This window comes from Trichechus manatus, unplaced genomic scaffold, assembly GCF_000243295.1.
Source record: "Trichechus manatus latirostris isolate Lorelei unplaced genomic scaffold, TriManLat1.0 scaffold00028, whole genome shotgun sequence".
Taxonomy (NCBI): domain Eukaryota; kingdom Metazoa; phylum Chordata; class Mammalia; order Sirenia; family Trichechidae; genus Trichechus; species Trichechus manatus.
This window is the reverse complement of record NW_004443964.1, coordinates 16,960,870-16,984,076: the sequence shown is the minus strand read 5'-3', so window position 1 is coordinate 16,984,076 and position 23,207 is coordinate 16,960,870. Positions and strand designations below refer to the sequence as shown.

At 39.4% G+C, this 23,207-nt stretch overlaps 2 protein-coding genes across 5 annotated transcripts in view; one reads left to right on the top strand and one right to left on the bottom strand.

The window, feature by feature from the left end:
• Nucleotides 1–6,926, top strand: part of MILR1 (mast cell immunoglobulin like receptor 1) — a 33,728-nt gene extending 26,802 nt beyond the window's left edge. The window contains exon 9 of one of the 2 annotated variants that reach the window (XM_023729332.1): nucleotides 5,829–6,926. The gene's annotated coding sequence lies outside the window, so the exon portion shown is untranslated. Of the gene's footprint in view, nucleotides 1–2,933; nucleotides 3,264–5,828 lie in introns of those variants that run through there. The other variant, XM_023729330.1, reaches the window with a different exon arrangement.
• Nucleotides 1,179–23,207, bottom strand: part of POLG2 (DNA polymerase gamma 2, accessory subunit) — a 25,416-nt gene continuing 3,387 nt past the window's right edge. The window contains exons 2-9 of one of the 3 annotated variants that reach the window (XM_023729328.1): nucleotides 17,652–17,778; nucleotides 17,429–17,534; nucleotides 15,503–15,676; nucleotides 14,132–14,272; nucleotides 11,796–11,876; nucleotides 6,937–7,037; nucleotides 5,214–5,331; nucleotides 1,179–2,616 (exon numbers count right to left, since the gene is read on the bottom strand). In XM_023729328.1, the coding sequence (XP_023585096.1) occupies nucleotides 2,602–2,616; nucleotides 5,214–5,331; nucleotides 6,937–7,037; nucleotides 11,796–11,876; nucleotides 14,132–14,272; nucleotides 15,503–15,676; nucleotides 17,429–17,534; nucleotides 17,652–17,778 (863 nt within the window). In that variant the 3' untranslated portion in view covers nucleotides 1,179–2,601. Of the gene's footprint in view, nucleotides 2,617–3,414; nucleotides 5,332–6,936; nucleotides 7,038–11,795; nucleotides 11,877–14,131; nucleotides 14,273–15,502; nucleotides 15,677–17,428; nucleotides 17,535–17,651; nucleotides 17,779–23,207 lie in introns of those variants that run through there. The other 2 variants (XM_004374212.2, XM_023729329.1) reach the window with 2 other exon arrangements.

The following is a 23,207-nucleotide window of genomic DNA, read 5'->3' as shown; positions in this document are numbered from 1 at the left end:
CGGCACTGCTTTCTTGGTGGTATGACGCCCCCATTTGTCTCTGCTTGCTTCTCTTTTGTATCACAAAAGAGATTGGCTTAAGGCACTATTTAATCTTGTAAACCTCATCAGTGTATCTGCCACTAATCCATCTTATTATTAGATCATAGTAATTGAATTTACAACACATAGGGAAATCACATCAGATTACAAAATGGTACACAATTATACAATACTGGGAATCATGACCCAGCCAAGTTGACAGATATTTTTGGGGGACACAATTCAATCCATGACACTGGCTAACTGCTTCCGTAAAGACTGCAGCCAAGAAAACCCTATGAAGCAGTTCTACTCTGTAATACACGGTGTCGCATGAGTTGGAGGCCAACTCGATAGCAACTAACAACAATAACAACACAGCATACTAAGAGTTACTGCCATCCCACTTACCACCAGCAATGGAGTCCTTGTTGCCATCTGTCCAGTGAGAATTCAGCTTCCCAGGGGTGGCTTCCTAAGGTCTTCTGATACCCTGTCTTATCCTGAGCTAGTCCTGAAAGCAGAACTTGAGATAAGGCCTGCTCTGCAAATAATTTATGTGGGAGGTGACCCCAGGGAACAGGAGTTAAGAGACTGGAGAAAAAGCCTGTGGTTGTTGTATGCCATCCATTCAATTCTGACTCATAGTGACTGTCATGGATTGAATTGTGTCCCCCAAAAGTATCTGTCACCTTGGCTAGGTCATGATCCCCAGTATTATATGATTATCTACTATTTTGTCATCTGATGTGATTTCCCTATGTGTTGTAAAACTTATCACTATGATGTAATAAAATGGATTAGCGGCAGTTATATTGATGAGATCTACAGGATTAGATAGTGTCTTAAGCCAATCTCTTTTGAGATATAAAAGAGAGAAGCGAGCAGAGACGGGGATCTCATACCACCAAGAAAGCAGTGCCGGGAGCAGAGCGCATCCTTTGGACCTGAGGTTCCTGCACTGAGATGCTCCCAGACAAAGGGAAGATTGATGACAAGGACCCTCCTCCAGAGAGAAGAAAGCTTTCCCCTGGAGCTGGCGTCCTGAATTTGGACTTCCAGTCTACCTGTGAGAGAATAAATTTCTCTTTGTTAAAGCTATCCACTTGTGGTATGTTATAGCAGCACTAGATGACTAAGACAGTAACCCTATAGGGTAGAGTAGAACTGCCCCATAGAATTTCCTAAGCTGAAATCTTTATGGGAGCAATCACCAGGTCTTTTCTCTCACAGAACCACTGGTGGGTTCTAACCACCAACCTTTCAGTTAGAAGCCATGTGCTTTAATCGTTGCACCAACAGGGGTCCTTGGAAAAGCCTATAGAAAGGTGTATTATTGAGTTGGGCACTGCTTTGGAAAACTGGGGCTTGATACCACTGGAACATTCTGAGAGGTGAAAGAATTGTCCATGAGGATCAAGAGTGAGAAACATTTATCCATTGGCTTCCATCTCTCATTGGCTGAGGGTTGCCCCAACCCCAAAACCAAACCCATTGCCGTTGAGTTGATTCCAACTCACACAGTGACCCTATACGACAGAGCAGAACTGTCCCATAGGGTTTCCAAGGCTGTAAATCTTATACAGAAGCAAACTGTCACATCTTTCTCCCGTGGAGTGGCTAGTGGGTTCAAACCGCCAAGCCTTTGGTTAGCAGCTGAGCACTTAACCACTGTGCCACCAGAGCTTGGAGGGTTGCCCCAGGAGGTGTCAATTCTGCCCACACGTCTAGGCTTCCATTGGGCGTTCCCAGCAGGTTTCCATTGGTGTTTCACCTCCTGGCACTTTACACTCCCATGAAAGTCTCCATATCTCTACACCTTCAACCCTTGGCATTATCTGTCATTTTAATTTCAACCATTTTTGTAGGTATTTAGCGGTATCTTGTTGGGATTTTAATTTGCACTTTCCTGATGACTAATAAAATTGAGCACTTTTTCCTGTAATTATAGGGCATTTCATTTTTTCTTTTATGAAGTATCTGTCTGAGGCCCTTGCCTATCTTTCTACTGGGATTTGCGGCTTTTTCTTGTTTGTAGTTATTCTCCCACTCTGTAGCTTTATTTTCCACTGTCTTAATGATACCTTTTGATGAAAAGAATTTTAGAGAACTTAATTTGTCTATCTTTTCCTTTCTGGTTAATGTTTTCTGTGCCCAGGTCAAGAAATCTTTTAACTGAGGTCATAAAGTATTGGCCTATATTATTATCTTGTAAAACGCTTTTTAGTTTACATTCATATTTAGGTCTACACCCACCTACAAATGTTTCTGTGTGTGATGTGAAGTTGGGGTTATGTTTCTTTTCTTTCCCCCTACGGATATCCAGCTGCTCCACACTGCTTACTGAAGTGACTGTCCTTTTCCCACTACACTGCAGTGTCATCTTCGTCACAAATCAAGTGTGGGTTTGTTTCTGGGCTCTAGATTCTGTCCCGTTGGTCTACTTGTCTCTCCTAATGTCAGCACCATACTCAACTTTTTAATAAGTCTTGATAACTGGAAGAGCAAATTTTCCTACCTTGTTCTTCTTGTGAATGTCTTAGCTATTCTTGGCCCTTTGCATTTCCACATAAATTTTAGTCAGCTTGTCATGTTCTTAAAACAAAAACAACAAAAACTATTATCAGTTTGGGGAGAAGTAACATTTTTACAATATCAAGTCTTCCAAACTATATACATGGTTTATCTCACCATTTGTTTAAGTCTTCAATTCTCTCAGCAATGTTTTACCATTTTCTGTATAAACTTCTTGCGTATATTTTGCTAGAACTATTCCTAGATACTTAATATTTTGATGCTATGGTATGTTATATTTTTATTTCAAGTTGCTGACATATAAGGACACATTTTTTGTTGACTCTGTACCCAGCAACCTTGCTAAACTCTTTACAATTTTAATAATTTAACTGTAGATTTTCTTACAATCTGAAGATCAGAAAACTACTACCGCTACAGGTAACATTGCTGCCTCTGCCACAAGTGCCTCATGCCCAGAAACTGGAGACCTGACAGTAGAATGCAGAGCTTTGCCACTACAGACATCTGCTTGTCAGCCACAGCTGCCACCTCGCTTCTACTCTCCAAATTCAAGTACGCACATCCAACTGGTGGAAGATAAACCACATCCATAACCTTGGCTGCAAAGGAATAAGTCAAATAAAGAGAGGCTGTGTAGGTGTATAAGGTTTGAAACAACATTATAAAAAGCATAGTTGTAGTACATGACTTACAAATAGAATAATGGAACAGAATAGAAACAGCTACATATGGGAATTTAGGGTCTGATAAATATGGCATTTCAAATCAGTCATAAAAATATGGGTTATTTAATATATTGTATTAAAAAACCTGAGGACCACATTAAAACAGTAAGTTGGATCCCTATCTCACTCTTTACAACAAAATTCAGATAGATCAGATATTAAAATACATAAAAACAAAGTCACATAAGTGCTAGAAGAAAACAGGGAATTTAAAAATAATCTTGAGTTGGGGAAGGCTTTTCTAGGTGTGATTCACAACCCAGAAGATATAAATGATTATTAAATTTGACTACAGGGAAACCAGAGTATGGGAAATGGAACAAACAGAACACAATTAAAGAGAATGTCAAAACATTGTGATAAACGTAACTAATGTTACTGAACAATTTGTGTGGAAACTGTCAGTTGGGAATCTAACTTGCTATGTAAACGTTCACCAAAAACTCAATAAAATACTATTAAAAACACTTACTAGATGAAATATTTAAAATACATATACATATAAAAGCCATAAACCAAATCAAATGAACAACTACAAGAAAATAGTTTCAACCTATATTTTAAAGTACGAAGTTACATAGTATATAATAAGCTCCTACAAAGCATTAAGAAAAAGACCAATAATCCAATAGAAAAATGGAAAATATGGGTTATGTGCAGGATAACACCAGGGCATCTAGGATGACGAGTTGCAAAAACAGGAAATGCTCTGACCAGCTGCCCTCAAGACTGTGAACGAAGGCTAGAAATAAAGCAGCTGCCTTTATGATCACGAGGCAACAAGTATAAAGATAAAAGCCAACTAAAGTACTTAAATGAATAATTTCTTTTAAAAGGATCAGCACAAAGCTGGTGCCTATGAGGCGGAGGTTAAAGATATCCCAAATGTTCAACTTTTCCAAACTGATAAACCACTCAATCATCTCTAACATCAACTACTCCTCCTCCCCTCAGTACTCTCCCTCTCACCTTTGGGTTCTGTAACTCACTGCAACATCTCACAGAACTCACAAATTGTGCTTACAGTTAATTGGTTTATTAGGGAAGTAAAGGGGTACACCTCAGGATCAGAAATAATTCAGGATACAATTCTTCGATCAGGACAGCTTCTTCTTAGCTCTGCCGACAGGAAGGCCTCTTTCTAGCCCGTGGCCTCTTGGCCTCACCTCTGCCCTGCTCAGTCAAGTGTTACTGAGCTCTTAGCTCTGTGGGTCAGCAAGTCCCACTGCAGCCATCTCATGCCACTTTCACTCTTGCTACTGCTGCAACGCTGTCTCTGTCTTCTGTGTTACAGCTCCTCCCTATCTCTCTCCACATCTTCCTTTAAGCCTAGTGGGATGGCAAAACTGACCAATCCCTTCGTTAGGGTTCCATATACCTTATTTGCATGATCTACCCCCACAAGGTTCCATGCACCTTATTTGCATTAGCAGCAAGCTGTCCAATCTCCTTGGTGGGCCATAAGCATTTTATTTGCATAGTCGTCCCACCCAATCACTGTGTGGGGTTACAAAGATTATAGCTAGAAGGGCCATATTAAGTAACTCACTGTACCACAGTACTAAAGATAGTGGTGCAGAAAGATAAAGCCTGGGCCCCTAACTATGAACAGCTATCCTCACTCTAGAAAGCCTATCCTCTAGATTTCTTGTTATATAAGAAAAAACCCCAATTTGCTTTTAATCCAGTATAGTATAATTTTTTGTAGCCAAACACATTCCTAACTGATACAACAGAATACATCAAGAAATGTAATAAAAACTGAATCAAAGAAAGCATAAAAAATGTCCACTTTTAAGTGCAAAGAGGCTTAAAAAAACTAAGCTAACATAAAACAACCAAATTAGGAAAGAAAAATATTTATTTTACAAATATTAAAATCTATACATTCTTAGCTGATGTTATATACTTGGTTAAAAAGTCTTTTACTTTGGATATATGCATCATTTCCTTCATTGTGGTATCTCTACTTCTCAGATGAATTAATCCATTCTCCAAAGTCGCTTCAGTAACCAAAACTGTGAAAAGGATACTCATTTCATCATACCTAAGAACAAAGCAGTTGAACAAAATACATGAGCAAAGATACAAACTGTAAATTTACTATATCATCAGCTTTAATTACTTTAGAGTCCATGACACTTGCAAAAGTCAAAATTCAAAAATAAGGGCTTGAGAGCTGGACCAAAGAAAAGATTTTTTCAAGTTTCTGAAGCATATTCAAACTTTCAGAGAATTTCTAACTTATTGCAATAGCTGATAAGTAATAAAATCTGAAAAATAAACACTGATACCTCAGCATATTATTTGGGAGGATATTATGGAGGAACTTCATAATATCAGCCTTTCTGGTACTTGGACAAAATTATTTTAGAATAAAATCTGTTAAAATAAATAATATTATAATAAAGATCCAGTATACAACAAATCATTACACTTAAATCATGCTTAATGTATAATGTAATATAGGTTCTAGTTAAACAATAATTGAATATATCTGCTTGTCCAGTCACACTATCTCATTACTGTTTATTTTCTTTGCAGGATTCCATCAGAAATTATCTTATTTATCTGTGTATTGTCTGTTTTGTCCCACTAGAATATAAAGGATGCTGGTGTTGGTACCTGTGGATTTTCAATATTAATGTTTTAATTTTGCCAGTATGATTAAAATTGCACTGGCCTTGGGGGATAAAAAAGGATAAAGTTTTTCCTTTTCAGGGCTAGCTTATTTCTACTGAGGACCCAGCGCAGGCCTGTCCATGACACCCCGTCACACAGACAGAATTGGGCTTGGACTGCACAAGAGTCAGCCCCTAACCTGGGTGCTGCATATATTTGCACTTATACGACCTGTAGCTAACCATTTTGTGAGTGCCGAAAAAGAAAAAGAGAAAAATTTTCTGTCTTGTTCACTGAAGTATCGAAGTGCACAGCAGTAGGCACTTACTAAAAACGTAGATAAAACACAGTAGGTACTGACTAAATACTGGGATAAAAATATTCTGGCACGATAATGCATTTACCATATAAAGGACAACTGTGATTTGATAATGTCTACGTGACTCAAAGAGTAAGATTTTAGAACCTGAGAGGAGTGGAAAGTTCAAATACCACCCTTTCATTTTATATATGATAAAACCATTAGTTGCTCTATCTATAGAAACCTATTTTTATGCTGACATCATCTGAAAGGCATATTTTAACAAGTTATCAAAGAACTGAAGAGTAAAATGCAAACTTCACAACTTTTCACCCAACAGATATGGGTGATGGAATTATCTTCCACTCACTCTCAGAACGGACCAGAATGCTGGCAAGGAAAGCCCCTTCAGTCCTGACTCAAAAAATGCACACAAATATACATAATTTCACTCCTGACAAGTTGAAAAATGGAATCATACACGCTTCTGGGTATTATGTCTTAGAGCTGCACATTGTACATGCTCAAATGAACTTGCTGGATAAATACACTATTCTCTGCGCTATCAATTAACTAAGGGTACATGATTCTATAATCAGGAACAATTTAAAATTATATTTTATGTATATTTGGAAGAGATTTGTTTCTGTTACTTATAAGGTAACATCATATAATCAAAAACTCTCAATAAATACATTTTTTAATGACAAGTAAGACAATTTTTCTTACTTTGAATAAAGTTGTTCCAATGAGGAGTGCACAGTTTCCAAATAACCAGGCCACACAGAAATTCCATTTTCTAATAATTCATTAAATAGCCCTTGACAAACCTGAGGGAAAATATAAAAGCTGCAAATATGAAACAAATAAAAGTCAAGCGATCGCCCTATTTTTGTCAAACCACAAATCACTTTCTTCAATCTCCAGAACGGGTATACCCAAAAAACCAAACCCATTGCCGACAAGTGATCTTGACTCATAGGGACCCTATAGGACAGAGTAGAACTGCCCCATAGGGTTTCCAAGGAGCAGCTGATAGACTCAAACTGCCTACTCTTTTGGTTAGCAGCCGAGCTCTTAACCACTGTGCCACCAGGGCTCCAAAATGGGTATAAATTCCTTTAATTATATGATGATAAAATTTACAACTTATAAACTATAACCTTTACAAATGCACAGTTCCTCTAAAGGTGAAGAAACTAAGCACTGTAAAACTGAATATAGGCAGTCTCCAGATTACGAACGCAGTTAGTCAAATGTCTGTTTTAGTATGTAGTATATAGTGTAACTTTCTATGCATAAACAACATTAAAGAAACACACCCGCCCCCTGCAGCAGCAGTAGCCCTTCTCTTTCCCCCTCTCCCTTCCTGGCCTGGTGAAGGGACAGGAAACAAAGACTGCGGCCCACCACAGACTGGTGAGTCCCCCACCTCAGGTCCCTCAGAATGCCCAGAATCACCGCTGCCTGAGGCGCATGGCTGTGAGATGAGGGGTGGGCCCTAGTCAAGGGGCAGTAAGCCAGTGGGGCAGGGGCCAGGCTGGCCAAAGGTCTGGGGCCAGAACTGAGGGCCTGAGAGGGTGTGGTGGGGGCGAGCTGGGGGGAAGGGGGGAACCAGGGTGAGCCAGCAGAGCCCTGGTAGGGGGTGGGTGAGCCGGGTAGAGGAGTGGGAACCAGAGCAGCAAGCCCAGCCGGGGAGTGGGGGTGGAGGACAGCCGGGATGGGTGCCAGGGTCCTGGGAAACTGTGTGTAGCAAAGTAACACTTTGTTGTTATAAACCCTTGTAGGTACCTCGAATTTTTAATATAATAGGCTTTACAGGACTTGGTTCATAACCACAGGTTGTAACATAAGTCAGACTTTTGCAACCTGGAGACAGCCTGTACTAGATGCAAATCTTCTGAAATTTTTATGCCAAGCATAAGAATTTTTATTACCATTGACATTCAAGATACAAACAAACAAAACTAAAACAGATTCTAGCAGATAAAACCAGTAGGTCTAAACTCATCTCAGAGTCCTGAGCTGAGCCCTAGGATACACTACCATGTCAGAAGAGAAGAACGAAGCAGTAAAGAAGACTAAAGAGAAACAGTCAGAAAAGTATGAGGGAAACCAGGAGAGCAGTGTCCCAGAAGCCAGCTAAAGAAAGTGTTTCAAGAAGAGAATGATTTAAAAAAAGAAGAAGAGAATGATTGTGTAAATCCTGATGGTAGTGACCTAAGATGGGAACTGAGAACTCACCACTTGGTTTGCAAGATGGAGGTTGTCATGGATTGAATTCTGTCCCCCAAAAATATGTGTCAACTTGGTTAGGCCATGATTCCCAGTATTGTGTGGCTGTCCTCCATTTTGTGATTGATATGATATTCCTAGGTGTTGTAAATCCTAATCTCTGCCTGTGGTTAATGAGGCAAGATTAGATTATGTTAAAGAGGATTAGGGTGGGATGTAACACCCTTGTTCAGGTCACATCCCTGATCCAGTGTAAAGGGAGTTTCCCTGGGGTGTGGCCTGCACCACTTTTTATCTTACAAGAGATAAAAGGAAAGGGAAGCGAGCAGAGTTGGGGACCTCATACAACCAAGAAAGCAGTGCCAGAAGCAGGCGTCCTTTGGACCCAGGGTTCCTGTGCAGAGAAGCTCCTAGTCCAGGGGAAGACTGATGAGAAGGACCTCTCTCCAGAGCTGACAGAGGGAGAAAGCTTTCCCCTGGAGCTGATGCCCTGAATAAGGACTTCTAGCCTACTTTACTGCGAGGAAACAAACTTCTCTTTGTTAAAGCCATCCACTTAAGGTATTTCTGTTACGGCAGTACCTTGACAAGTCTAGTTTTAGTCGAATGCTAGAGACAAAAGCCTGGCTGCAAATACAGAAATAATAAGGAGTAAATGACGTAGTAAACTTTACTGTTTTCTTAACAAGCAATGGTGAAGCAAGACAAAGCAAAATTAAAAGCGTCCTCAACATCTAGAACTAAAAATCTAGAGTGAGATTTCTCAACCTCCATACTACCGATAAGATTTAGCAGGTACCTGTAGCAGCATGCCTCCACCTCGTGGCAACCAAAAATGTCTCCAGACATTACCAAATGTCTCCTGGAGGGGGAGGGTGACTGACCTAAAGCATTGCTTCTCAAACTTTATCCAGCACCAGAATCACCTGGAGGGCTGGTTAAAACAGAGACTGCTCGGCCTTTCTCTGAGTCAGCAGGCGGGAAGTGGAGCCTATGAATTTACATTTCTAACAAGGTCCCAGGAAGACCATAGAGAAGTGGCTGACTTGGTATTTCTGAAGCAGATGAGAATATAGATGTTAAAAAAACTAAAAAATTAACAGGGAAAAATAAACATTAAGTATGGGTTTTAATAAGTGATTTAAGAGATAGCATTGGAGCCATTATTCCCTGTCCTTTAATGTGACCCAGCTGGAGCTGGACTCATAAGGACACATCAACTGGGCCCTGAGATATAAAAACAATAGCTAGGACAATCCTGGGAAACACCTTTTAGGGAAACTTTCACATAAACTAATCAAAAAAAGGACAAAAGACCCACATATTTTCCACTTTCTTTTATCAGCACTTAGTAAATACTAGGATTTGTTGGACCAATGAAGACCCTCCTGACTGTCATTACTGAAACTTATACCAAGGATTATTAAGAAAGACAATTCAAAATGTAGAATCACCACAGTTTTAGCCAATCTGTGAGAAGGTGAAGCTTTCAATGATTTTACCCATTTGTAATGTTAATATATACTGATGACTCTGTAATGTTCCTCGGGCTCGGGCAGACATGGCTCTGACAGCATGCTCGTCCGTTTTCCCACTTTTGCTTATTCTGTAATACTCCTTGGACTCGAACAGACACGGCTCTGGTAGCATCCCATTGCTGTCGAGTCAATTCTGACTCACAGCGACCCTACAGGACAGAGAACTGCACCACAGTGTTTCCAAGGAGCAGCTGGTCAATTCAAACTGCTGACCTTTTGGTTAGCAGCCACAGCTCTCAACCACTGCACCACCAGGGTCCCTCTGGCAGCATGTTTGTCTGTTTTCCCACTTTTGCCTATTCTGTAACATTCCTTGGACTCAGGCAGACAGGGCTCTGGCAGCACACTTGTCCGTTTCCCACTTTTGCCTCTTTGAACATACGCTGAATAAAATCTTTCTTTTTGCTTTACTGTAACTTTGTGGTGATTTTACCCTAGGACAGAAGTTAGTGGTTACCAGCAGAAAATGTGATCCTTCCAATGGAAGGCAGAAAAGGAGAAAAAATGCTCTAAGCATGAGTAGGTGTTTGTGAAGACATGAAGAAATGAGAACCCTAATACACTATGGGTTAGAGTGCAAGGAGGTGCAGCCATTCTGGAGAACAATCTAGCTGACACAGTGGAATTAAGAATATATATTCATTTCATCCAGAAATCCCATTCCTGTGTATATAACCCGGAAAAATTCTTGCATGGCCCAGAAGGTGACATGCATAAAGATTTTCTCTATCATATTTGCTAAGGGGAAAATGTTAGAAACAGAATATGGTATATAACACAACTACCCTTTTGGTATATGAAAAACACTCCAGGCACATAAAACTACTACAGTCTTATTAAAAAAAAAAAAAAAAGTCTGCAACTGTAATGACAAAAATCTAGAGAGCAGAGTTTTTTATCCTTCAGGCAAAAAAACCCCAGGAACTTGCTACCTATATCAGCGTGCTGGGAGACTGCCACAATGCTGGGAGAGGTGCAGAAAGTAAGTTAAGGGGAAATCAATGACCTGCCCTTTTCTTGAACACACTATCCCCACCATTCTGGGTCCCTCTACAGAAGCCAGGCTCAGAGAGCTATGACCTTTAGTCTTTACATCTTGGCAGTGTCCTCACTTGGGTCCTGGATGGGTCTCAGTTACCTAGAACTAAACGATGACTGCTGAAGGGGGTCTCTGAAGGAGCCTTGGGGGCATGGTGGTTAAGTGCTCCACTGCTAACCCAAAGGTCAGAGGTTTGAACCCATCAGCCACTGCGTGGGAGAAAGATGTGGCAGTCTACTTCCCTAAAGATCACAGCCTTGGAACCCTATGGGGCAGTTCTACTCTGTCCTATAGGGTCGCTATGAGTCAGAATCAACTTGATGCCAACAAGTTAGAAATGGTCTCTGGAAAGAAACTAAAACCACCACCTGGCTTTTCTCAGTATTATTTAATAATTACATATTTAATAAACCCTAGATCTAGAACCTTTGTTTATACCAACAGTTTTGAAAGTATTAAGTTAAAAGGGGCAGGGGGCAATAAATAATTCACTAGACATCTGCATAAATATTTTTATTACCAAAACTATACTCGTTAAAAAAATGGAACTATGACACAGCATGACTTTAAAAGCAAAATCCACTGAATAGTATTCAGTCTTCACTATATTTTGAATTATCTATAATTAACTACAGTTATCTATCCACAATTCATTATTTAATTAAAGACTTTTAAAAAGCAAATGAATCAAAATAAAATTTTAAGTGGCAAGTTACTTATTTGCATGAAATAATGGTTATCATTAAAATCATGACATTAAAACTCATTCAACCCACCTGTCTTAGTTCCACTGTTGGGCCTCTTCCCACATCCAAAGCAACCTTAATAGGGGCTAAACAAGGGTGAAGTTTAAGTACCTAAGGCAATTAAAAGGGGGGGGGGAGGACAGTACAGCCTGTTTAAATATAACACAGGTACCAATAAACCTAAAGCTTCTCAAACAGTTAAGAATTTCTGTGTGAAAACGAAAGCTATCTGAGGTCATGAAACACCACCCAATGATGTATTCCGTTGTCTTCATCTGGCTGCCCAATAGTCTCCACTTAGATGTTTTGCAAAAATAAATTAACTGCTCCCTCATTTTCTGACAACTCCATTTTCCCTCAATCAAACTGCCTTTCCTTCCTGGCATCAGTTCCTTCCCTACCCAGCCTGGGCCACATGGTTTATCACTTGGACTCTCTCTTACCAAAATCGACTACTTTTCTCATTCATTTATCTACTGAACAAATATTTGAATGACTACTAAGTGCCAGAAACAGTTCTAGGTGCTGGGGACAAAAATTCCTGTCCCTCACAGTGGGGAGAAACAGATAATAAATAGGTAAATAACGTATTTGAAGATCACAAGTGCATTAAAAAAAAAAAAAAAAGGTAGGGGGTGGGGAGGATACAGAATGTTGGCAAAGGGTAGACAGTAGGGGGCTACTTGCAATTTAAATAAGCAGGTCAGAGAAGGCCCCCTCCCGGAGGTGACATTTCAGCAGACTTGAAAGGAGGTGGGAGTGCAAGATGTGTGGCTAACGGAGGAAGAGCATTCCAGGCAAAGGGGAAAACAATGACAAGGTCTGGGTTGGCAGCACACCTGGCGGGCTCTAGAAACAGCAAGGTCAGCACTGCTGGAGTGGACCCAGTGGGAGAGTAGTAGGCAACAAGGTTAAAAACGAAAGCGTTCTGCAAAACGTTCTAGGGACTCTGGCTCTCCCTCTGAGTGACCTGAGGAGCTTACCGGAGTGCTTTGAGCAGAGGAACAACACAGCCTGTACATTTTCAAAGGGCCAGTGGTGGGCGGGGAGGGGTGGTGTTAGGCCAGGGTGGTAGCAGTGGAGGCGGTAAGGTGGTAAGAAGTGATCAGATTCAGGAGATATTTGGAACGTAGAGTCAAATAGGATTTGCTAATGGTTTGGATGTGAGGTATAAGAGAAAGAAAGGATCTCCCCTTGTTTGTTTGCTATATATACCTTATAAACCCCAACCCCGAGAAAAAGTCTATAATCGGACTTCTCTTTTCCCCCCACCCACTGCCATAGAGTCAGTTCTGACTCATAGCGACCCCATAGGGTTTCCAATGGGGCTGTAAATCTCTACAGAAGCAGACTGCCACATCTTTCTCAGAGCCACTGGTGGTTTCGAACCGCTGACCTTTTGGCTAGCAGTCAATCACTTTAAGCACTGCGCCACCAGGACTCCTTTCTCTATGCCCATACGAAGGTAAATAAGTGTGGCATGATAAATTATTTAACCTTGTAGAATGGTGCTACAAACTCATGGTTTCAGACCCCTGCTGGGCACTCAACATTACTTGTTAAAACTTTTAATTTTGGGCAGGTTCTTTTCACATTCAAGGGAAATATGACTATTCCAAATCCTTGCCACTTAAAAACTACTATCACTTCTCCACATTTTAAGCTAATAACCTTGTCTAATTACCTGACAAAATACAGTAAAACATCCTTCAAAGGCTAACTACTCCCGGTGGACTATTTATTATATCCACACCACCCTTCTTCTCTTCCCTACTGTTTCAAATAACTCCATTTCAAGACAAATCCCTCCACTTGTGTTCTTGATTCCTCCCATTTCCTCCAAAATCTTACTCCAGTAGTCATTTCGTTTCTCTTTTACAACTTCAACCCTAACTCTCTCCTGATTTCCTTAAAATAAGCCTTTCCCTTGATTCAGGTTCATATCTAGCTTCTACGATCTGGTGGTCAGTCACTTGGAGCAAGACCAGAAGCCAGATCCCTAAGGCAGAGAGGTCAATACCACAGGTCTTGCTGCTCCTGTCTTTCTTACTCCTGCTTACACTCCTACTTACTAACTAGCTTCTGACACGAATGGAAGCTATCAATGGAAAGGCTCAGGGGCTAAGAACCACAGAGATAGCTGTCTGCCCCATGATTAAATAGAAATGCCTTTGGGATTTCTCTATTTTGAGAACCTGACTATTATTCCTGAGGCTAGATTCCAAAAACTGAAGAATAGTTAAATTACTTGCACTAAAAGAAATTTGTTATTCAGAGTTTGTTAGAAACCAAGCTCACTAACATAAAAAAAGGAAAAAACATCTATTTTTAGTCTTCCAAGTCTGTCTCTGAAATATCAAAAGCACCTTTCTATGAAGATGTTTCTTTCTTGAAAAGGAGTTTTCTGTTAGCTGGAGAGAATCATACAGGTAAGCCAGCATGCCTCGGTCTAGATCTCCACTTACAGATAGAACACAAGGAACCACATTTTTCCGTCCATCTCGGCCCTTTACAGAAAAGCAGAACACAAATAAGTTATCATTTAGCAGAACTGTTTCTTAACATTACACATTTCAGACTCACACAATCAGCACACAGAATTACACATTCTCTTTATAAACACTTGCTGAGCACCCGCTCTGTGCCAAGCCTATGCCAGGCCTCGTGCCCACATTCTCCTCTCTTAGGGAGCTCGGGGTCTAAATCAGTGGTTCCCAACTGCTATAGATTAGAATCACCTGTGAGTTTTAAAACACTAACAGTGCTTGGGCCCCACTTCCAGGGGCCTGGGCATCACTGTTCTTTTAGTGCCCTCTAGGTGAGAATCACATTTTGAGAGGCAACATTCTTAAGTAAAAATTGTTAGAATATTAGTAATAAAGCTTGGAAGAGCCCTTATTACTTATTAGCCTTATAGCGTAGAAAGCTGGTGGACACCATCCTAACCAATAATTACTGTCACCAGTAATGGGACAAATTGATATCGTATACCTCCTTATATTATGTATTGAGAAGGGGACATCACCACCTCTGTGGTATTCCTGGCAAAAATGCATAAATCATGAGGAAATATTAGACAAACCCAAACTGAGACATTCTACAAAGTTACTGGCAAGCACTCTTTGAAAATATCATGGTTGTGAAACACAAGGAAAGATGAAGGAACTGTTCATTTGAAGGAGACTAGAGACATGACAACTATAAGAAATACGTAATCGTGGATTAGATCCTGGACCTATAGAAGCAGGGCTTTGAACCGGTTCAGTTCGGTTTGACACCCTGCTGAGAATCTGCCTTTCTAACACCCAGATATACTAAATCAGAACCTACACTTTAACAAAATCCCCAGTTGATTCTTATGGATCCCCAGGTATACATAAGAATAAGAATAAAATATTGATTCTGATTCAGTATATCTGGGGGTGGAAAAGCAAATTCTCAGCAAGGGGTCAAACTGAACCAATATGAAGCCCTGTATAAAAGGCATTATTGGGATAACTGGCTAATTTTGAAGGGTCCTGTAAACTGGAAGGTAATAATGGATTACTGTTAATTTCCTGATTTTGATGAGGAATCTGTTATGTAGGTGAAAGCCCTTGTACTTGAGAAATACACACTGAAGTACTAAGGGGTACTGGAGCACCACATCTGCAACTGAAATTCTCAAAAGGTTCAGAAAGGTTCACGATCAGAGTTATCTGGGTAAAGGTTACACAGGGGCTCAAGGTAAAACATACGTGTAGTTTAGACACATTTCCAGGATAAGCGTGTAGGAGTTCATGATCGCCTAGATTCCACAGGGTTTCTATTGGCTCCTTTCCCCAGGGAAAATTGTAGTAAAGTTGGTTTCCTTTTCGTCCCTCTTCATCCTGACACTCGCTGCTGCTGAAGTTAGATGCACTCACTGCAAACTGGAAAGCAAAAGCTTAAGTTTGTCTTCTTATTAAAATAAATGTTAATTTACCCCTACTCTCATCATTACCTCTAAGAATTAAAGTTACCTGAGACTTTTTATGCAGCAACTGATCGAAACTAGTCAAGTCCCACATAGAAATTGTGAAATTTTTAAATACGAGCAAATGTACTGCTAAAAATAATATTTTTAGTCTGAAAGAACTACAGAAAAGAACTGGCAATGCTGTCCAGCCTTTTCGTGGTCAATTAATAAGAGGGGAAAGGTAAGCATAACCTAAGCAGGATGAAGAAGAAAGTATCATCTACACACCATTTTTATCCTTCCGTGAAGCACTCGATTATTTGTGATTATTCCATTTAGTTTGGGCAGGAATTCTCTAAGAACTGAGACATTTAGTGTGGGCAGAATTCTCTAAGAATTGAGAAAAGCTAAGACAATAATGGCAAGACAAAAATGCTTACTTTAACTCTTTTCAGTAAAATCTAAAGCCTGATTATAAATTACAGAATAATAGAGTTGAAAGGAATCACAGAGATGATTTAGGGTAGGGCTTTTCAACCTTTTTTTTTTTTTTAACAGCTCAATCTTCTAGAAGTGCCTAAGGTCCCATGGTTAGTATTCTGATGTACTGTACTGCTTTCATCATGCATTTCACAATAGAGTTTGACAGGCATTAGCACCAGAATTTACTACTTGGAACTACTCGAGATAACGATCTTTTAAAAAATCTTTTTTGAGACCCTTTATATTTAAAATGTTGCCCTACGTACTTTCTAGTATACAAATAAATCCAAAGTATTTATGAAGAACATTTGACCTCAATTATAATAGCTAAAACTGTTAACATTTACTTGAGTGCTTCCTTTTATTATCATTTCACAGATGGAAAAACTGAGGCACAGAGGTGTTTCATAATTTGCCCAAAGTCGCACAGTTGAATTCAAAACCAAAAATCTGACTTGGAGCCTTTGCTTTTAACCAATCCACTATGTTGCCCCTCAAAACCAATGTAACTTTTTAACCTTCTTAGGTAATACGAGCATAACAGTAAAATAGCAACTCAAGACAACAGAAACTACAACTTAGTACAGAATTAAATACCAAAGAGACAGCAGAAATGGGCAGTATGGGTAAGAATACAGATGCAGGAATGATTACTTGTAATTGGGGCAGGTAAGGGGGTTATGTGGAGAACACGGAATTTGAACAGGATTTTGAAAGATGAAGGATTTGCAAAGAAGACATTTCAGACAGGGGGTATACCATGGGCAAAAGTGAAAAATGGGAAAAATCAAAACAATTATCAGTAATAAAAACAATAATAGCTACTATGTATTGAGTTCTCACTATGCCCCAGGCATTTATTAGCTCAAAAACCATTGTGACAAATATGGAGAGTTCATAAAGATAGGCAGCAAAAGTTAAAGCTCTAAGAGTGAGCACAGGTCAAACTCTATACCAGCCAGGAATGCTGGGTGAGGAGTCTGAGCTTTACCTTGGACATAAAGGCTTATCAACCAAAGCTTCTGAGCATGAAACAGAGAAAGCAACAAACGTCTTTACCAAAATAATTTTGTTATCTGGAACAACAAGAATGATTAAAAGAGTTTATTTATATTTGATTTGTGGTAGCTGTCTCTTACAAATGTAACATAGCTACAGCCAATAAAATTTCATTTGTTATATAGAACTATTACCTCTGATACTAAAACAATAAACCTATTAATTATTAAAAGTATTGTAGCACCTTTCTCCACCACAGCAGTCGATGACGTAACCAGAAATCAAGCCACTGGCTTGCAGTTCTTGCAGAAGTAAACCATACCAGGGAAGCTTCAGTCTTCTCACCGATTCTTTAAAGATCAGAAATATTAGAAAGTTAACTTCTTTGAAAATGACATAGTGTATCCCAAAGTGAAAAGGACTTTACTATTTAAACACAAGGCCAAGTTATTTGCCATCTTTTGTACCTTTTAGCACCATGAGGTGTCTGCTTACTATCAGAAACAGGATGAAAACACACTCCAATCTGAGCAAGGCCATACGGGAGCCTCTTGTTTACCAGATCCAGGCAATTAACATAATGCTCCAAGGCACCTGTCAAAAGGGAAATCAACTGTTGTATAAATCTATTCCATAAACCCAAGTAATTTTTGTCAAGTTATAGACAAATTAATATCATAAAAATGTTAGCACAGCCATACAAGTATCATGTAACTATTAAGGCTGATCTTAACTGATTACCACTGAATTTGAGGTAGTTTCCCCCAAACTTTTTAGTTTGAAGATTTTCCTAAAAGTTGAAAGAATAGTACAATAAACACACCCATATATTCTTCACCGAGATTCACCAAATGTCAACATTTTGCCACATTTGCTTTTTTCTTGTTCATCCCAAAATAGTTCAGCATGCATCTCCTAAAAATATTTTCTGCATACTATTATTACACCACAAAAAACTAACCATAATGCCATAATATCACCCAACATATAGTCAATATTCTATTATCTCCAATTGTCACGAAAAACATCATTTATTATTTTTCTTTTTCTCCCTAATCCAGGATCCAGTTAAAGTTCATGCACTGCATTTTTATTAGGTCTCACTAATCTCAAATTCGTTAGAGTACAATTTTTCATAGTATTGTTATGATTCTTTTAACTTCAGCTGGGTCTCTTGTGATATCACCCATCTCATTTCTTATATGGGTTATTTGAAATAACCTCCTCTCCTGTTTTTCTTTTGTCAGTTTGGACAATGGTTTATCAATTTGGTTGATCTTTTTCAAAAAACCAGCTTTTGGTCTTGTTAACTCTTTCAATTGTTTTTCTATTCTCTATTTCATTTAATTCTGCCCTAATTCTTATTATTTCCTTTCTTCTGGCACCTGAGAGCTTCTCTTGCTGCTCTCTTTCTACTTGTTCCAGTTGTAGGGTCAATGTTTTGATTTTGGTCCTTTCTTCTTTTTGGATGTGTGCATTTATTGCTATAAACTGACCTCTAAGCACTGCTTCCGTTGTGTCCCAAAGGTTCTGGTAGGATGTGTTTTCATTCTCATTTGATTCTATGAATTTCTTTATCCCATCCTTTATTTCTTCTATTGCCCAGTAGTTTTTGAGCAAGGCGTTCACTAATCTAGAATGTTTTTTATTTTAGTATGTAATTTTTTATTTAAATTTTTTAAAAATTTTATTGTGTTTAGGCAAAAGTTTACAGCACAAACTAGTTTCTCATTCAAAAATTTATACACAAATTGTTTTGTGACACTGGTTGCAATCCCCGCAATATGTCAGCACTCTCCCCCTTTCCCTTTACATTCCAGGTTCCCTGTGTCCGTTCCTCCAGTTTTTCTTTCCCTTCCTGCCTTCGCTTTTGGCAGGTGTTGCCCCTTTGGTTTCATATACTTGATTGAACTAAGAAGCACGTTCTTCATATGTGTTGCTGTTTGTTTTATAGGCCTGTCTAATCTTTGGCTGAAAGTTGGACTTTAATATATAATTTTTATTGGAGACTGTCTTAGTCTTCTATTGCTGCTATAATGCAAATACCACAAGTGGACGGCTCTAACAAAGAGAAATTTATTCTCTCACAGTTTAGGAGGCTAGAAGTCTGAATTTAGGGTGCCAGCTTTAGGGGAAGGCTTTCCCTCTCTGTCACTTTTGGGGGATGGTCCTTGCTATGAATCTTCTCCTGGTCAAGATGCTTCTCAGTGCAGGGACTCAAGGACACTGGGTCCAAAGGACGTGCTCTCCTAGCTCTTCTTGCTTGGTGGTAATGAGGTCCCCTTGTCTCTACGCTCGCTTCTCTTTTTTATATCTCCAAAGTGACTGACTCAAAACACAATCTAATCTTGTAGATAGAGTACTGCCTCATTAATATAACTGCCTCTAATCCTACCTCATTAACATCAGAGGTAGGATTTACAACACATAGGAAAACCACATCAAATCACAAAATGGCAGACAATCACACAATATTAGCCTAGCCAAGATGATACACATTTTTGGGCGGTCACAATTCACTCTCTAACATTCTACCCTTTAGCTCCCCAAAATTAATGTCCTTGCCACATGTAAAACACATTCACCCATCATATCATAGCAAAAGTCTGAAATAAAAAAAAAAAGTCCAAAATCCAAAAATTCCTCTTCCTCTGTGAAATCTAGAAGTTATCTGCTTCCAAAGCACAATGGCGGAACAGACACAAGGTAGACATTTCATAACAAATGGGTAATCTAGAATATTTTGTCTGACCCCTCCCCAACCTAGTTATTAATGAACTTTTGATGAGTCCAGACCAGTCAAAGAATGTCTCACATTTGGGATTTTTCTGATTGTTTCTCCTTATGATTTAATTTAGGCTAATCATTTTGGCAAAAGTACTACATAAAAATAACCAGACCCACTGCTGTCGAGTCGATTCCAACTCATACTGACCCTATAGGAGAGAGCAGGACTGTCCCATAGGGTTTCCAAGGAGTGGCTGGTGGATTCAAACTGCAGACTTTTTGGTTAGTAGCCAAGCTATGTGGTTGATGTATATGTCTTACTGCATTATACAAGGAGGAACATAATATCAAACTACCCTACTATTGAGGAAACCAAATTTGATTGCTTGGTGTTATGGATTGAATTGTGTCTCCCAAAAATTTGTATCAATTTGGCTAGGCCATGATTCCCAGTATTGTGTGACTGACCACCATTTTGTCATCTGATGTGATTTGCCTATGTGTTGTAAATCCTATCTCTATGATGTTAATGAGATGGGATTAGAGGAAATTATGTTAATGAGGCAGGACTCAATCTACAAAATTAGATTGTGTCTTAAGCCAATCTCTTTTGAGATATAAAAGAGAGAAGCAAGTAGAGAGACATGGGGTCTTCATACCACCAAGAAAGAAGCACCAGAAGCAGAGTGCATCCTTTGGACCTGGTCCCTGCACTGAGAAGTTCCTTGACCAGGGGAAGATTGATGACAAGGAAGTTCCTCCAGAGCTAGCAGAGAGAGAAAGCCTTCCGCTGGAGCTGGCACCCTGAATTAGGACTTCTAGCCTCCTAGACTGTGAGAGAATAAATTTCTTTTTGTTAAAGCCATCCACTTGTGGTATTTCTGTTATAGCAGCACTAGATAACTAAGACACTTGGTTAAGGTGATGACTACCCACTTCCCAACAAGTGTCTGCTCCTTAACAATCTTTCACCCCATATTTTAGAATCCACTGATGACGTTTGCTAGAATCAATTACACTGAAGATTGCAAACTGGTAAAATGGTGATTTTTCTATCTTTCCTTTCTGCATTTATTGCATAGCTCCTGCAAAAACTTAAGCTTTCTCCATTCCCTAATTAACACTATGGACTCTTGGATTTTTTATTGTATTCAATGTGTTGTAATCCATTATCATCAGTATTCATTTTAATGTTCAATTTGTTCCAAATTTAGCCAGTAGGAGCCACCTTCAAGCCAGCTCCTGTGTCTCTCTGACATGATCCCACTAGTCTTTGAGCAATTCTTTATTTACTAGTACAATAAAATGTCCCAAACTCACCTTGTACTTTCCCTGCCCCTAACCTGAGATCAGCCATTTCTTCAAGCACTGATTCATTTTAGAAACCAACATCTGGGCACTAGCTATGCTTATTACTACTAAATGTCATTGCTTCTAGGCCCTTTTGATGAAGAGAGTTAGGAAATATATATTTTTTTAAATTATGAATTCAGACTGACATTATCAATTCAAATTTAACATTACAGGGTTTTTTCCTTGCCTTTTATATTTGTATCTTCTTTCTCTTACAGTGAAGATCTTCGTTCCTAATAACATTATCTGTTTGCTTTATCCTATAATACATATAACTTCAGAATTACAATTCCTACGTTTCTACACTTCAAGATTTCTTTGTAATTCTTTACGCACTTAGACTACATCCCACTAAATAACAGTGTTGGACAGTGGTTAAGCGCTCGCTGCTAACCTAAAAGGTTGACAGTTCGCTCCCACCAGCCGCTCCGTGGGAGAAAGATGTGGCAGTCTGCTTCTGTAAAGATTACAGACTTGGAAATCCTATGGGGCAGCTCTACTGTATCCTACAGGGTCGCTATGAGTCAGAATCGACTCAACAGCAGTGGGTTTGGGTTTTTTTTTGGTTCAAGTTACTTAAGATTTACACTTCTGGTAAAATAGACTAGCTTGTCGATAACAATGATAAAAGGTGGTTAAAAAAAATTTCTTTTCAATCTGTTTAAAGACACAGGAGAGCTAACAAGACAGCAAAGACTTGAAGGTCCAAGATTTGGCAAGAAGAGATCAATGACGAGAACCCAACATTTAGTGCTGCTTTGCCAATTCTCTAGTGGAAGAGGTGAGAGGCTGAAATACTGAGCAAAGCGTGCAGTTCCTGGCCCAGCAAGGAGGAGGGGCCTTGGTGAACACCTGAGGCTTTCCTCTGGGGCACTCAAAGGGGCCACACTCTAGGAGTAGGGATGAAGTGAAAAAGACTGAAGTCAAGCTTCCAATCAGCTTAATCCCTGACTGTATTAAAAAGATATGTCCCCATTCTAGCTGCCTGCCAGAAGCAAAAGTAAATCCTCCCTGGAAGAAGAAAAGACCACTCAGAACCTCAATTTATTTCTACAAATTTTCATACGCGATTACCTAGATTATAAAGAAAAAAGCTTAAAGAACCAAAAGCCCAGAGGAAAACATACACTAGAAACAAATATACTGGAATTATTAGACATAGACTTTAAAATGTGATTCATGTGTTCAAGAAAGTTGATGACAAGATGGAGAAATGGTCTAACCTGTAATTCGTCACAGGAGAAATCAGAGAATGGAGTGGTAACAATATTTGGAGACATGATGACTCAGAATTTTTTAAAACTATTCATAAAAAGAAGATATCATAATCGTTCAGACATGGAATAAAGAGAGCAAGGGCATAGTGAATAGAAAGAAGTGGCAAACGGTAATTCTAGACTAAAAACTCTAGACAACCAGAGAAACTGGCAAATAATTTAAGTTTCCTGAAGGCAAGAAAATGTCTGGCACAGAAATAGAAGCTTGAATGGAGAGCTAACAGAGACAAGTCTCATTTTCTGTGTTTCTATCCAAGTCAGCGCAACTTGGAGGATGGTGATGCCATTCAACAGAGATAAGAAGAAAAGATTGAGCCCCCAGACACCCTTTTAGCTCAGTGGTGAAGTCACTCCCGAGGTTCACCGTTCAGCTGGGGAATGGGCAGTCCCATAAAACAAAATGGGACTAATGAGGCACAGCAGTCCAGAGACAAAGACTAGAAGGCAGAAGGGGACAGGAAAGCTGGTGGTAGGGAATCCAAGAATGAGTAAGGACAATGTTGACATGTAGTGGGGGTGTTAACCATTGTCATAGGGCAATATGTGTACTGTTTAATGAGAAACTATTTTGTTCTGCAAACCTTGATCTAAAGTGAGATTAGCAGCATAACTGGAAGAACGTAATCGATGTCACTGAATTGTACATGTAGAAATTTTTGAAATGGT